Here is a 16,983-nt window from a genome sequence, read left to right as displayed (position 1 = left end):
CGCAAGCCTTTTGTTCTCATGGATGTGTCTCACAGTACTGACTGTCCACCGATATTCCAGGTCATTATTTCATGGGCTGCTTGGGCATTAAACTGCTTGAAAAAATGGCAGGATTTGTGCCACGTTTGTGTTGCGCAAAGCTTGTTAACTAAAACAAAGACCAACACAGAACTTGGAACATTCACAATGAATTGCTTAGTTTTAATTCAGAGCCTCTTTTACCGAGTCTTTAATCCCATCACATGCCCCTATTATCAAACCGTTTGGAATGTGACACACTAAATACTCCTTCATAAACACAGAAAGCTATTCCTGTGATCATCTTCTAGGGACACCTAAACATAAATCTGGGCTGCAATTTTTCTTTAAAAAAAAAAAAAATCACCATTGAAAACGGGAACTTCTGTATAGCGTAGCTGCTGGCAAGCAGCATAGAAGCCTGGCTCCTTTTATCCCTTGGGTTTTCTGGAGAAAAATGTCACCCATTAGAATTTGCAGTTCTGCCCTGACAGCCTTTATCAATGCACATGGTGATGGCACATGCCTTAGATTCGCTATAAAACATTCGTTGGGTATGTAACTGGCTTTGTAGAAGTGAGCAGAAATTTACTCAAAATGTCCACTTTAGGAGGTGCTAATCTACAAATACTGGCTGATCCAGTAGAAAAAGGAGTTTGTAAAACAAATACATGGAATGTGTGTGGAAAAAAAAAAAAACAGGAGCAAGCCTGAGCCATTTAGTGTTCGAGTAAATTTTGGTTCCACGAGATTGACTGTCCTTCCAAAAAGTTTAGTATAAACTAGGGTTGCACAGATACCAAGTACAGTACTCGGTACAAGTACATGTACCGATACTTTTGAGCTCCAAGACTAGACTAGAGAAAGATGTAAAAGTTAGGAGGCAGCTGTCATTTGTAAGGAGCACACGGAGCTCCTGGGATTTGTACATCTGTTTTAATGTATGATTTTGTTTTTATAAATAAAGGGATGCACAGATACCAGTTTTGCGAGTACGAGTACTTACAAGTACTGGTACATTTTTGTTTATTGTCATGTGACAGTTTTTCTAAAACAATACAGACTATTGATTTCAGGACAGTGGTGGAGTGCCAGAGCCAGGTCCCAGCTGCAACCCTGGTAGTTCTCATGAAAATGCCAAGTATCTGCACTGGTACTCGAAAAGTATCTGTGCATCCCTAGTATAAACCTGTTATCGCAAAACAAAAATCCCATCGCTAAACCAATTTTAAAAGTACTAGTTGTCTGGCTGTTGGTAACTAGGTTTTGTAAGCCATTACTGAAAGGAACAGCCATTGGAGACCAACTAAACATGATAGTTGTCTGAAAGCTCTGCTGACCTAATCCCAAGACTTACCTCGAAGAACTACGCAGTCAGAAAAGTCAAAGTCCTTATTTGCATTTCTTATTCTGGGTTAAGGACTCAAAATATTAAAGAAAGATAGCCAGGCCACTAGTATTTGCAAGGTGCTGCATCAGCAATGGCAGGGTAGTGTCATATTTCTCTCAGGAAGTTTTCTTTAATACCAATTAGAACTCCCTATACAAATCCTTGTTCCATTGACTCAAAGTGTTACATAGTTACATAGTATTTGAGGTTGAAGACACAGGTCCATCAAGTTCAACCTTTGTGTGTCTGTGTTGAAGCAAGACATTCAGGTAAACAATATTATTATAAAGGAAAACTCATGAATGGCAGCCTCTATGCTTCTTTTTGGGGTTGAGCTTAAATAAAGTTCCTTCAAAACTAAACCTTGTTCTCTCCTTTACTAGACCGTTAATACAAGGCACAAAAGCAACCTAGAAGGTCTCAAGTCAAACTTGGGAACATATCAAAATAAAACAGGATATTAACAGTGTATAAGAATGAGGTAAGGTTAGATTATTGCCTCTCCTGATGTTCTTCTAGAGAACGCTCTTTGCTGGTCTCATGACCCATTGCTTCTGGCTGCTACTGGTCCTAAGGAAATAGTGCAGCTAAGCAGATCCTGGATCCTTGGACTGGTAGCCCAATTACATCAGTTTGCAGCAAAGACAGACATGCTGTGTGGAAGCAGCAGTCTCTCTACAGAGGTCTGACAAACCTCATGCTGAGTCAGAGCTACATGACTGCAATCTGCAGGGAAACCGAGCATAGGACTCTTCTGCTGGGACTGGGGAAGCTTTACAAACAAACTGTAAAATCACTTACTATCCTGAGGTAGCCCGATTTGATTTGTATAATTGTAGCCGATAAGCTACAATTGAGTAATAAAAAACCCCCCACAAAACATGCCATAGGAGAATAGGAAAAGCATGGAGATGGCCACCTCTCTTTCTGAAAATGTTAAGTAGGTGCATGTCTAATGCTAACTCTCTTACTTTAGTTGAATTACAGACCCAGATGCATCTATGCAGGGATAGACAAACTCTGGCCCTCCAGCTGCTGTGGAACTACAAATCCCATTAGGCATTGCAAAACTGACAGCCACGACTCCGAGGCAGATGCCTGATGGGATTTGTAGTTTCACCACAGTTAGAGAGCCTGAGTTTTCCTACCCCTAGTCTAGTGGATGCCCACATTAGATTTACTCAGTCACTGCATTAAAAACTTTTCTTTTTTTTAAAAGGTGTACCGGTCATGAACATGTACTGCACAGTCAAACTGGTGCACTGTTGTAACCATTCATTCTGAATGACCACCAAGACCCCTACACAAAGAATGGAAATGACACTGCATGTGGGGGGGGGGGAAATAACGATGATCCCCTAACTTCACTTCTGTATTTGAAATCAGCTAAAAACATACCAATTAACCTCTATAATAAATATAAAAACAAGTGCAAAGAGGGGTAGAAACATTTTATTGGCTCAGCACCTTTTAGCAATACAATGTTCCCATATTTACATAAATTGTTTAGCATTAAAAAAAATGAACATTGATAAAATCAGTCCTATAAAACAAGAAAATGTTTATTTCTTCAGGTAACATCTTCATCTATTCCATGAAAAATACCTCAACATGACTGGTTTAGGTCCACAATGTCCCTGTATGTACACACAATGAGATGTCATCTTTATGATGTGTGGTTAGGATTTTACACATTGTGAAAATACCAGGCTACATTTCCACAAAAAAGGATGTCTCCGAAAGCCACCAACCACCTCTGGATGTCAAAGCTTCTACTACCGGCCTCCTGTATGGGGGGAAAAAAAAAGATTCACTGTGTGAGCAACTATACATCTAAAATGACATCATAGTGGTATAGACCCCATTTAGAAACACATGCACCGAGCCATTTCATGAGCAATAAAAGCTCCGTATTGCTGGTTAATCTAGGAAGAGGAATCACCAGCACTCAGTAGAATAATCCAACATGTCCATTTATTTGACATAGACGTCACACAATCACAAGAGCCAACGTTTCGAGACTCTTTAAAGAGTGACTCTTTATGCCCTGATGGGGTCTCGAAACGTTGGCTCTTGTGATGTCTATGTCCAATAAATGGACATGTTGGATTATTCTACTAAGTGCTGGTGATTCCTCTTCCTACATTGTGTCTGCACAGTGCCATCCGTGTTCATCACTACAAGCACCATTGTCTACATAGGCCTGGATTGCTGCAAGGTGTGCAGAGGATTTCCCCTTCTATCCAATTGCTGGGTAATCTGACACAACGTTGGTCTTTAAAACCCTAAGCGCAAAGTACTGGATATTTCTAGTGAGCAAAACATTGTGAACACTACAGTGTTCGTTAAGAAATACAGTCATGGCCAAAAATATTGGCACCCTTGCATTTGTCAGATAATGCACCACCTCGCACACAAAATTGTCGAGATTACAAATGTTTAGGCATTCTCATGTTTACTTCTGTTTGTATTGGTACGACACAAAATTAACAGCTTTTTGGCAAAACAAAATTACAGCTTGTAAAGCCCATCATTCTACTGTTTTCAGAAAAAAAAGTGAGGCCTTTAAACAAAAAAATACAGTCCCTACAGTCAAACATGGTGGAGGTTCACTGATGTTTTGGGGTTGCTTTGCGGGCCTCAGGCACTGGATGTCTTGACTGTGTGCATGGCATTATGAAATCTGAAGACTACCAAAGAATTCTGGGGTGCAATGTAGGGCCCAGTGTCAGAAAGTTGGGTCTCGTCAGAGGTCATGGGTCTTGCAGCAGGACAATGACCCAAAGCACATGTCAAAAAGCACCCAGAAATGGTTTCAGACAAAGCGCTGGAGAGTACTGGACTGGCCAGCAATGAGTCCAGATCTGAATCCCATAGAGCACCTGTGGAAAGATCTCAAAACAGCAGTTGGGAAAAGGAACCCTTCCAATCTGAGAGACCTGGAGCAGTTGGCGAAAAAAAGAGTGCTCCAAAATTCCTGTAGAGAGGTGCAAGAAACTCATTGATGGTTACAGGAAGCCATTGATTTGTTATGTTTTCCAAGTGCTGGGCTACCAAATATTAATTGAGGGTGCCAATAATTTTGTCCAGTCCATTTTTGGAGTTTTGCTTGGAATGTGTCAGGATTGGCTTTTTTTTCCTCCACTTTTTTTTGTCATAGCAATACAAAACAAAAAAAATAAACATGAGAATGCTTAAACATTTGTAATTGCAACAACTTTCTGCGCAAAGTGGTGTCAATATTTTTGGCCATGACTGTACATGTTTGATCACACCAACTTTTCAACAAAGTGCTATTCCATATTTCTGTTAGTCTATTAAACAGCAATTTGTAGATTGGCCACTAGATGGCAAGCACTCAGTGGATTTAAAGGCAAAGCTTTTTGTTTTGAATAGTGTGAAATAGTTAGGCCCAATGTCAAATTTTTATTGCCGTTTGTGTCCCTGCTGGGATTCACCCATTTGTGTCCTGCTGACCACTGTCGCCAAGAGGGCCAAATATAACATAGAATAGTCAGCAAAATAACAGGTGCGGTGAAATCATCCAATGTTGAGGGGGGAATGTTTAAATGACAACTGCACAAGATGGCAATTCCCACACTTCCATGAGATTTTACTAATTTCCTGTTACATCTCTAAGAAAGGAAGTGAAGGGAAATGGGACACAACCTGATAGGGGTGTTAACCCTTCCATGCTTTACTAAAAAAAAAAAAAAAGATTTGGCTATACATTTTTAGATTGTAAGCCCTGGGGGTGCAGAGCCCTCCTTACCATCTTGTCTTATAAAAAAGAAAATAACTGAATAGACTCGAAATTCCCTATAATCCTGCATCTCACAGAAAAGATCAAATATACTCTAAAACAGCTGAAAAGTCTGGGACTTTCAACCACTGATGGCGTATCAAATCTTTAAAGTTGAACTGCAAGCTAAGAAAAAAAAAACACACAACAAAAGCACATTACTCCATTTGATTTACATTTATTTTTAGGGCCATAATATTCAGCAGGAGCTTCATTTAAACTACCTGATTTTGCAGTCATCAGATCATTATGTGGCATATAAAAAGGTCTTTAAAAAAACTAAAACAACTTGCCTAGGTGGGGGAGGGGTATACAATTTTATTTTGTTATTTTTACAAGCCCAAAGTTCTTATTTGACCCAAGTGAAAATGCGGAAATGTAGGGTTGATATGGACCAGTCTCAATTACCTCTGAAACCTCGTCCTCCGCCCCCACCTCTTCCTCTGAAGCCTCCACCACCACCACCTCCACCAAATCCTCCTCGTCCACCTCGAAATCCGCCTAAAAAAAACAAAACACAACAACATCAAAGCCTGATACGGTACAGAGATTTGAAAGCATAGGTTGAACATTTAAAATGTATGTATACCCTATTAGAGAACTTTCGCTCCCTTTTGGCCTGTTATATTCTATTAAGAGCATTATGTTATACATTATCTTTTAGATATATGCAAAGAATGCCTGTTATTCCCATCAGAAACCCAGAACTGACCTGTGCACTTGGTAATTTCAAGGAATCTAATCAGTTCTTCCAGTGAACTACAGAACACTCCTCCCTTATGTTACAGAGATAAAAGGAGATATATTTTCTAGTTTCGCAAAACAGCTGGGCAGGGCTGACAACAATCCTCAATATTTCAGTGCAGCAAAGGCACTGTGCTGTCTGCCCCCAAAAGAAAATAATGAGCTCAGAGCATTTACGGCAGGATCGAGTATTTCTTGCAGTGTGTTTAACACTTTTGGTGCCGACACATGCCATACGTCGGCAGTGAGGCAACCTCCTATTTCATATTATAGCAAAAATTGGGTAATATATTGTGTTTATGTGCACTAAAATTAACTTAAAAGGATAAGTTCACCTTTTGCAAAAATGAAAGAAATACAGAATATATTACAAAATATGCATTTCTTTAATATTTGCATTCAAGCCTGGAAAGCATTGCAATCCTGATCACTCGATCACAGCTGCAAAGCTCAGGCTTCTGCACATTTTAAAACTGGCAGAGCTCGTACAGAGTTTTAGGAGAGATTGGAGGGGAGCTCTCCTCCAAACTGCAATGAATCACCTCATACGATGTCCAACCATCCTTCCTCTAGGTAGATGCGGGAAAATGGGCTGCTATACCTAGAGCGAGGAAGGCTGAACGCTGTAGGAGTTTATTTAACCAGTTGAAGTCTGGGTTGTTAAACCCCCTTCCCATCCAGGCCATTTTTCAGTAGTCAGCGCTGCGGTACTTTGACTGACATTTATTCTGTCATGCAACGCTGTACTGAAATGAATTTTATACCCTTTTTTGGGGACAGATAGAGCTTTTTTGGTAAAATATAATGTAAGTAATCTTTAGCCCCACAGGAACCAATAAGGCGCTTTAGATCATCATCGGCATATCAGTTAGGTTGGGTCTAAGCACAGAAAGAGCTGCCGGATGATAGTTTGTACCTCAATTAAAATAGCAGTTGTCTCACAACCTTGTGAATAGATAAAAAAGGCCTAAGCAAAATGAAGAGCTGCAAATATTTTACTGTAAGTGCTATATCACTCACAACTGAGTTGCCCCACTTTGTGGGGAATTTGTCTAGCTTCACTTTAACGTGAGGTATTTTGTTGTTTTTATTTTAAGTCTTTGCATTGCTTTGTATCAGTTCTCTTTAACTTTATAAAAACGTTGTTTTATTAATATTTACTACATGACAAAGGAGACTAGCACTCCAACTGATGGCAGAAAAAAACACATTAATAAGAAATATTTCATATTACCCTGCAAGTAAAATAAAGAAAAAAACATTTAAGGATGCACTGCTCGCCTTTAGAAATTCACATTCAAATTCAGAATACAAACCTCCTCCTCTTCCTCCACCACCTCCTCTGAAACCTCTACCGCGTCCGCCCCCTCTTCCTCCTCCGCGACCACGTGGAGGACCCTTCTCACCAGGTGGCCGAGGAAGGAACCTCTGCAATGGCAGCAGCTTTGCTGGGTCTATATAAAACTAGAAGAAAAAAAAAAAGCAGAAATTGTTTCATAAAAAGGAGTGGAAAAATTAGCAGTTCAAAAAAACAAAAAGTTATTGTAAAAACTTAAGTAATATACCAGGGCTGAACAAAACCCCAGACCAAAGCAGCCAATGCAATGAAAATATTTAGGACTAGTTTTAGATCATTTTATACTATCAATGGAGTTTTCAGCCCCTACAGCCCAACTGTGGTCAAAATATTGGGGTTTTTATTTTTTTGGATAGAAGAAAAAGGATTCATTTTTGTCCTGTTTTCAGTGCTTTGTGTCCCTTTTGCAGTACCACCTATCCCACCAACGCTATAGAATACAGGATGCACCAGGAACAGGAGGATAGGTGATTTACCACAAAAATGGACACAGAAAGCAATTTTTTTAAAAACAACTACTAGAGATTGTATCCCTTCTCCACTTTGTTTAGAAAAAAAAAAGGAATAAAAAAAAAGAGCTGGTTAGGTTTGGTTTAAACCTACATGTGGCCTCTTCTGTACAGTACCAGTTGTACTATGTGCACATCAAGTAAAGAAGCTTATGCCGAACACTTAGCTCTTATCTTAAAAGAGAACTAAAGCCAAACTCTTTTTTTGGCTTTACTTCTCTTTTGGGTCACAGGAGTATATTTACTAAAGCTCTGACTTGAGGAGGCAGAGCCAGCTGTGCTTGCCCCCTTCCCCATCTGTTCTTCCAGACTAAGCTAGAGGAATAGAGAGGGGAGGGGGCAATCCCTGTGATGATCGGTCACTGAGTCACCACTCTCTGCAGGGAGAAACAGTGAGCAGAGCAATCAGCAGCCACACGATCGCGCTGCTCTCAATCAATAGAGCCAGCTGGAGGTGTCCCACACCGGCTTCAGGTATTAGAGTATAGTTTACTCTCAGAATACTTCTTTAAAGCTGGAGCCTGTGAATATGTTAAAAAAAAAACTACCTTTGCAGTGGGGTTCCTCCCACACTGCAAGAGTTAAATGCTTGTTTTTGCAAAGGGTGGCAATGGAGTGAGACAATGGAGAAAATGTAAACATTTGAAACAATAATTACCTTTTGCAATTTCTTAAAGGACGATGCTTTCATGTTATCAGATAGTTTTATAGAAAAATACTGAAATAATACATTAAGGAATATACAAATGTATATCAAAAGCAAATCAAACAATACTCAACAAAAAGGTATAGGAAATTTAGAGAGCATAGCAAATATCACTTCAGAGGGCACAAACTGAGTTCTTGTAAAACTCTTGTAAAACTCACCTAAGCCCCCTTACTACCGCACCCTTGTAAAAGACAAACAAAAAAACAACACAAAAACTTAATTTTTAAATGGTGCTGCAGAAAAACACATTTGGGGGCCAGTGCACCAATTGAGTGCCTGTGATCAAGCGGTCATTAGACAGCGCAGCTAAGTGGCAAAATGTAGAGCTTTAGGTTTCTTGCCATGCATATGGTTAACCATGTGTACATATTTTTCTTTCCAGGACTATAAATTAGACAGTTGTGGGGGGTGACTAGCAAGGGCTGGCTTGTGATCCATTAAAAAGAGACAAAGTCACTAGCCTATAGAGGCTAATGGACAGTGTCTTTGTAAAGAAAAGAGCCCCATAAACCTCATGCACTCACTTTGCCAGCCCTCCCTGGTACTAAAATCACCTGTATTTGCAAATATGGAGAACAGTACTATCACTATCCCCATTACATGACAGTGCTCAGCCTAGCAATTAACTGCTAGTACCAAGCACCGTCACATGGTAGATCACATGTTCCCCCTTATACAGAAGCACTAGGTATTGTGGACGGCTGTGAAAGGGACAGGAGTGGAAAGTCCTAGCAAGGAGAGTATAAGTGGGTTAGGGGAGGCCCTTTACATGGGCAAGGTATCTGTGCTTCCTACACATACAGCCTGATGAAACAAAACATTCCTCATACATCTTACAGTCATGCTACATCTTCTCATATAGTAAAATGAAGCGATTTCATATTAGTATGGACAAAAAAAGGATACAAAGCCTCTCAGCTGCCCAAATATTTCATCCACTTTTCCGATCTGTTCTTTGTTTTCAAGATAAATGGGGGCATTAAAATAAGGCACTTTGTTTTCTTCTGTTGTACATTTACACACAACATCATCTTCACAAGGATGCATGAACTCTCCAACCTCTGCAACAAGAAAATCTTTAGTGTTTAGACAACTGTACAGTCAGCGATTACACATATAGATGGAGATAGAACATTAAAAAGGAGAATTATGAGGCAAGTGCTTTTCACTCAGCCTTATAATCTGAGCCGACCTGTGACAATGAAACTGTCACACGTCGGCTCAATAGATCGGGGAGTGAACACATACTGTCGCTCGCTAACTTCTCGATTTATCCGTGCAGAGAGCCGTGACCGTCACTCACGGCTCCCTGCAGGGATTCCCCCCTGTCCGATCCTCCAGCACTGACTGGCGAAACGGGCGGGGGCAGGTACAGCTGGCTCTGCGTCTAGATAGGCAGAGCCAGCTGTCACTCACGAAGCTGGGTGGATCCAGACAGTAATGTGGGGATCCGTTCCAGCTGCGGCGTCTCAGCACACCACGAGCTATAGCTCACAATATACTGAGCTTTGGGTGAAGGGAGGACGCTAGTTTATGTCCTCCCGTTACCCTTAGGAGAACTATGGGGAAAAGCCCTAACCCCATAGTTCTGCTTTAAAGGCATAAAGGGGGATGTACAGACAATCGAAAAGCATCAATTCAGGTTTTGCCAGCAATATTTTAGACACAAGTCATGTCTGGAAAACAGCGGTTTAGCTGGACTTGGCAATGAAAAACTGTATAAGTGTACTTAAATTTCAACATACCAATAACGCTCTCTGGTGGTCCTTGGTCATAACCTCTGTTAAAACCCCCGCGTCCTCCACCAAAACCTCCGCGTCCTCCACCAAAACCTCCGCGTCCTCCACGTCCGCCACCAAAACCTCCGCCTCCTCCACGTCCACCACCAAAACCTCCTCCACGTCCGCCACCAAAACCTCCGCCTCCTCCTCCACGATTAAAGCCTCCTCGCCCTCCGTAAGACATCCTGAACAAACAGTGAATTCAGTGAGTAAACACTCTATAAAATGGAAAAGGCTGTATCAAATATGCATTTTATTGGATACGAACAGTTCACCAGACACTAGGGAGGTATCGGTACCGAGTATTTACTCGTACTAGCCCAAATGCTCCGATACCGGAACTTCGGGTCAGAGGGAGATCTCTGTGCCTCAGTGCTGAGGAAGCATGAAGCCGGCTTCCATTCCAATCAGGATGCTGGGTGGTGGGTTATGACACACCTCTCAGCTTCCTGATTGGCTAGGAAGCTGGCTTTATGTGTTGCTAAGCAGTCTGGCGGCACGTAATGACCTGCCTCCAGGCTTCCCGATTGGTCAGGAAGTCAGGCTGCCTAGGAACAAGTGAAGCTGGCTTCCTAGCCAATCAGGAAGCGGGTCATGACATGCCACCCGGGTTCCTGATTGGCTAGAAAGCTGGCTTCACTTGTTACTAGGCAGCCTGGCTTCCTAACCAATCAGGAAACTGGACGGCACCTCATGACTCGCTGCCCGGCTTCCTGATTGGTCAGGCAACCAGGAAGCTGGGCAACAGGTCATGATCCGCCGCCCGACTTCCTGATAATCGGGGCACCGGCAAGTACCATAAGAAAAAATAATTAGAATATATATACAGGGCTCGAAAATCCACTCGTCTGCTCGTCTGTGACGAGCAGACGGTGGAGCCCGACGAGCTGATCCCAATTTCCCAATTGTGAGCTCAACAATATATCCAAAAACATATTAGAATTATAACAAATTATTAATCTCGTATGAAACTACACATAAATATACACACATTTAAAAAGCTATCCACCCCATCAAATGGCTATATTGGCAACATGACAAACCCAATGGTTATAATGGCTCTGCAAGCCTGATTTCGATCTGCAGCAGGTTAGGCAAATGGTATACCTTCATTCAACAATGCACATAGGTTATAATGGCTCTGCAAACCTGACATCGATCTGCAGCAGGTTAGGCACATAGTATACCTTCATTCAGCAATGTATATTGTATTCCTCTGGTATCAGTTTGTTGGTATGTTATATTGGCAAACCTAATGGTATATTGGCTCTGCAAGCCTGATTTATTTCGATCTGCAGCTGGCTAGGCAAATGGTATACCTTCATTCAGCAATAAATATTGGTTATAATGGCTCTGCAAGCCTGACATCGATCTGCAGCATGTTAGGCAAATGGTATACCTTCATTCAGCAATGTACATTGTATTCCTCTGGTATCAGTTTGTTGATATATTGTATAACATCCAAGCAGCTACCTTGTATATCTTCTGTTATATTGCTTTGGTGTCAGTTTGTTGATATTTTATGTAACATCCAAGCAGCTATCTAGTGTCTTGGGAGTGCTATCTCTTGACAGAGGAATACAATATACATTGCTGAATGAAAGTATACCATTTGCCTAACCTGCTGCAGATCGATGTCAGGCTTGCAGAGCCATTATAACCATTGGGTTAGTCATGTTGCCAATATAGCCATTTGATGGGGTGGATAGCTTTTTAAATGTGTGTATATTTATGTGTAGTTTACCAGAGATTAATACATTGTTATAATTATAATATGTTTTTGGATATATTTTTGAGCTCACAATTGGGATCTTGATAATTTGAGGGCATTTATTTTTTTGGGCTATAAGTATCATATATGTAATTGCAAACCCCAATTGCTCAATTGTGTGTTTATATATCAGTACTCGATACCGAAAACCGGTATCGCTGCATCCCTACTAGACACATTCAAGTGTATGAGTAGCCAAAACTTGGTTTTGATTTAATCGGGAAATGGTTATACCCTCTTCCACATTTATTGCCGACTGTGCCCCTGCTGTTGAGATTTACCCCATTTGTCCTGGTCACCAATGTTGCAGAGACAAATTGATGGCAAAGCCAAAATTCTGCAGTTGTCACCTGAACAAGAAATGAGATTAAATATTCCAATGGTGTCAACTGTTACAGTGGCAACTAAGTGGGAAATTGCCCTCAATTTGTGTTGCATCAAAGACAGGAAGTGAAGGCAAATCGCCCCAATAGCAAACAGCAACAAATAAACTGACAGGGTTGCAACTCTTTCCCTAATCTTTCACTCTCCACAAATTGGCTGCACATACACTAAGCTACTCTCAGCCACTGTAAGAAGCCAGACATACAAGTTCACAAAATAAATCCACCGCCAGAAATGGCATATATCTTTTAATTCACAGCCCACCTCTTCCATGGTCTACCACCATTTTATTCTATAGGGTCTTGGCATTCAGAAAATATATAATGTTGGGGGGTTTTATGTCATTTTCAGGCCTAAAATGTGGAATATAACATGGGTGCAAAAATTGAAAAAAGGGCCTCAGTCATGAAGGGGTTAAGGCAATGCCACCTTTCAGTACGCTGGCCAAAGCAAACCCTAATAAACTCACCCATAGAGCTGGTAGATGAATTAAGGTAGCCATACACTTCAATGTTGAACGCTCCTTACAGTATCAGCCTAAATGTGAGCCACGTTTGACAGCACAACCATCAACAAAATATAAATGAAAAATGGATTTAGCCGGTGGAAAACTCCCCGCCGAACAGTGACTGCATCCGATCAGATGCAGTCATTGTTTGAGTATGCAGGCAGCTAAAGTTGCAGCAGCTGTCTGAATACAATAGCTGGCAGTGAAGATTCCTCCATCCATGCTGTTTATCATGTATGGGGGAATCAAGTGATTTTATCTTAGCCTGTGGGCTGGGTGCAAGAAAATGTATTTGTGTACAGTATATGGGTAGCTTAAGCCCTCATTCACACTGTAATCAGCCCACACATACAGCTCCGTGCAGGGACGTACCAAGCAGCTACGGCCCCCTACACGTCTGTACGGATGGGTCCTGTCTGCGTCAGAGCCGGAAAACACGCACCTGCACTTGGTGAGCGGATGGCCGCGTAGTCCCATAGAGGAGGACAGTGGATGCGTACTAATCACACGCAGCACCTGTCCTTCCCGGGAGTTGCTCGATACAGCCGTGCACGCAGCAGGGAGCTGTACGTGCGGGCCGATACAGTGTGACTGAGGGCTTAGAATGAGCACTCAGGTAACCTCAGGTGTGTGTTCGTTTTTTACCCTCAATGCTGTGGCCTATTGGTAAAGTGCTGAGATACACATCCGTCAGCATTAACAGCACATCAGTCAGGGGGATTGTTCTTCCTTGATGAAATCATACATCTCTTTAGGCAATGAGAGATACAGAGAAAGGTACCCAGTGTTTATTAGAAGTGTGGGGATCCCCTCCAGGAACCATGAGATCCACACACCTCATGAAATACATTAAACACTGCATGCACCCATTTCTCCTGTCTTTCACCAATACCGTTTCCAGTAAGCAATCATTCATGTTAAAAAAAGTACAGTAGTTATGCAGTGAAAATATTTAGATTTGTCTTCGCCGCCTCTCTTTCCTAGAATGTGATGCAAACGTTACACAACACACCCGTACCATACAACATTGCTATTATGAGTATAAAACAAGCACACAGCTCACTGCAGGTATGGTATTATACAGCATACTGTTAAAACAAGGTTTTAGTTAAATTGAATTTAAATCATGAGCAGACATAGAGTGGCTTACAGGTATCTGTAATTCACCCACCAACTGAAAGCTTAATTTCAAGTAAACGGGACCGAAAAGATTAACATTATCATACCTGACTCCCGATTGAAGCCGCGATCACCCTCCCCAAGCAAACACGTGGGGCTCCTTAGGTCTGACTCACATCCGGCGCGCTCTGATTGCGTCTTCAAAGAGGGGGGGGGGGAAGGCTTCGGAAAACTTTATTGAAACTGAGTGCTCAGAAACATGTATAAATAAAGTGTATGGTTGTAGGACAAGTAAACATTCAGCAACGGTTTCAGGCGTGATTCGTCTAACGTCTAAACTCTATTGCATTGAAGAAGCAGAAGCTGACATCCACACTCCAATAGTAATACTAGAACTACCGGTATATTAATAAAGGTTACCTCGTGTTGGGTAGATGTGGGAAGCCCAGCTTAATTCTTAGCCTGCTCCTACCGCTGCTATTTGTAATAAAATAAAGTCATACACACATGCGTTCCCTGTACAGGTCCGTAGTGAGCTGGCAGAGTTTATAAAGTCATAATAAAGCCTCATTCACAAAGGGCTTTTATGATAGGTTGCAGATTCCTGAAGCAAAAATCACCTCTTTTTGAGGCAGGAATCGCATGGTTGTGGCCTGCTGAGGCTGCTTAGCCTGTACAAAGCAATGACAAGCTGGCAAGAGCCGCAGCTGTTCACCACTACGCCCATGTATTTACACATATAGTGGTTACCTGTGGCTAAGGACAAATATGCAAACCTGGAAACAGACAGATTGTGTTCAGTGCTGGTCTTCTGTCCCTAGCTGCAGATAACTGCTGGATGGCAAGCAATAAAATTGCGCTAGAGATCACATGACCTTCTTCCAGGAGGCAAGCCTCGTTCTGAGGCTACTCTAGAGATCACATGACCTTCCTCCTCCAGGAGGCAAGCCTCACTCTGAAATTGTACCCACTGATATCTTACCGGAAAGGTTTACTCAGAGTACACCTTTCAGGGAGAAAATGCCTCTCTCGCGGACGTCAGTGAGCCGCTATCTAATAGAGGGAGACTCCCTGAACATCAGGGAGACTTGAGATCCCTGCCTTGTCCAAACATCTGACACCCCAGTTCTGGCACACCTAGACAGGCACATACACACTAAAGGCCGTGACACACTGCAGAGCGGAGCGGTGGCACACTGCCTTCGCGTGCAGTGTGTCATGTAATGTTCTCTACGGCATGTCAGCTTGTGAGAGCTCGCATAGCTGGGCGTGCCGAGATGAAAAAGGCGGTGTGGAATAGGGAATGCACAGCATGGCATATAGTATGAGGCGGTGTGGAATAGGGAATATACAGCATGGCATATAGAATGAGGTGGTGACCTGCATTGTACCACACTCGATCAACACAGGTCACAGCAAGGACACAGAGAAAACAATTGTTTTCTATGTGTCCCAATCACACAACTATGTGGGTATAATGGGCAATGTGGGGCAATATATACATGCTGCAACATGCATGCTGCATTTTATTGCAGCGCAGTGGATGTCAGCGCAGGTCGTCACATGGGGGGACCTGAATGGAGTGTACTCATTGTACACTCCACATACTGTAAAGTTAAAAAGAAAAGAAAATATGTAAACAGTGACAACTCCAGCAGGGTGCAATATAACACACACTGCTGGAGCTGCCACAATGCACTAGCCCATCTGGTGAAACATACAATTTTTGTGGTCAACTTAATGTGTGAACAATGTGACCACTTCATTCAGGTCCTTGCATGGCAGCAGTGTACAATGCGCTGCTGCTTGTGACCTGTGTCGATCTAGTGTGGTACAACGCAGGTCATTGCTAGATGTGTGAAAGGCTGTGCCCCATGCAGTCCTCCCCTCAGCACAGACCTGAAGTGATTGCATTGACAGACAACTTAGCCGATCGCTGCTGTCACTTGTAAACAAGCAGCCAGGGCACAGGAATGCCTACAATGCTAACTTCCTCTGCAGGGCTCTGCATTAGATGAGTCGTCAGTCAGAGCACGGAAAGGAAGTGAGTATTGTAACTTTCCCTGCTCTAGCTCTTTGTTTACATGTGACAACAACGATCAGCTGCACTGTGTCACTGCGGGTCTGCGCTGATGGGAGGTCTGAATGGGGCACAGCTCAACTAAAGGGACAAAAACCACCACTGCCCCTGAGTGGTGCGGCAATCCCCCTCAAGTGGAGCCCATGGCACATGCCCTGCCAGCCATACCCTAAATATGCCACTAGATAAATAAATGCATGCAGATAGCTGTGGCTCCTGACAGTCTGTCATTGTTTTGTATAGGCCGAGCATCCACAGCTGCCTGGAACCTCATTGGATGCCTGGTGCAAGCATATGCTGATAATTGCTGTAGGAATCCACATACAGAAAAAAAAAAAGCCCTGTGTGAATGGGGTCCACATTGTTTTTGCTACTATAGTGTGCATGGGGGCTAAATGTGGATTAGAGGAAGGAATACAGAGGAGTTCCATAGATAGATGAAAGGAGTAGTACAGTGAGGCACTGTAGGTGGAAGAGTGGAGCAATACAGAGGGGTGCTGGAGGTAGATGATAAGAGAAGTATGGTTCAAAAGGCTCTGGAAGTGGACTTGAGGAGTAGTGTGTGGGGGGACCTTTGAATGTGGATTAATGGAACAGTACAGACAGGGCCGGATTTGCTCTCCCTGCCGACCCAAAGCCAGGTTCCGCAATGCGCCCCCTCCCCCCCAACCGAACCCCCCCAAATCAACGGAGAATGGCAACCGGATGGCAGGGGCGGCAGGGTTAGTTCTAATTTTTTTTGTTTCTTTATTTTTTCTTACTTTTTTATCCCTTTTTTTATTTGTATTTATTTTTTAAATTTTTAGCTTGT

At 42.4% G+C, this 16,983-nt stretch overlaps 1 protein-coding gene across 1 annotated transcript; it reads right to left on the bottom strand.

Moving 5' to 3' along the window:
* Positions 1 to 2,973: 2,973 nt before the first annotated feature.
* On the bottom strand, positions 2,974 to 14,276 carry GAR1 (GAR1 ribonucleoprotein). The gene is made up of 8 exons (XM_018569947.1): positions 14,200 to 14,276; positions 10,275 to 10,495; positions 9,436 to 9,590; positions 8,479 to 8,538; positions 7,271 to 7,418; positions 5,981 to 5,986; positions 5,619 to 5,711; positions 2,974 to 3,194 (listed from the first exon to the last, which is right to left on the bottom strand). The coding sequence occupies exons 2-8, from the start codon at positions 10,492 to 10,494 to the stop codon at positions 3,184 to 3,186; spliced, it is 693 nt and encodes a 230-aa protein (XP_018425449.1). The 5' UTR covers position 10,495; positions 14,200 to 14,276; the 3' UTR covers positions 2,974 to 3,183.
* Between the last annotated feature and the right edge of the window lie 2,707 nt (positions 14,277 to 16,983).

The sequence above is a fragment of the Nanorana parkeri genome, unplaced genomic scaffold (assembly GCF_000935625.1).
Source record: "Nanorana parkeri isolate BGI_ZX_2015 unplaced genomic scaffold, ASM93562v1 scaffold36, whole genome shotgun sequence".
Taxonomy (NCBI): Eukaryota; Metazoa; Chordata; class Amphibia; order Anura; family Dicroglossidae; genus Nanorana; species Nanorana parkeri.
This window is presented reverse-complemented; position numbering and strand designations above follow the sequence as displayed.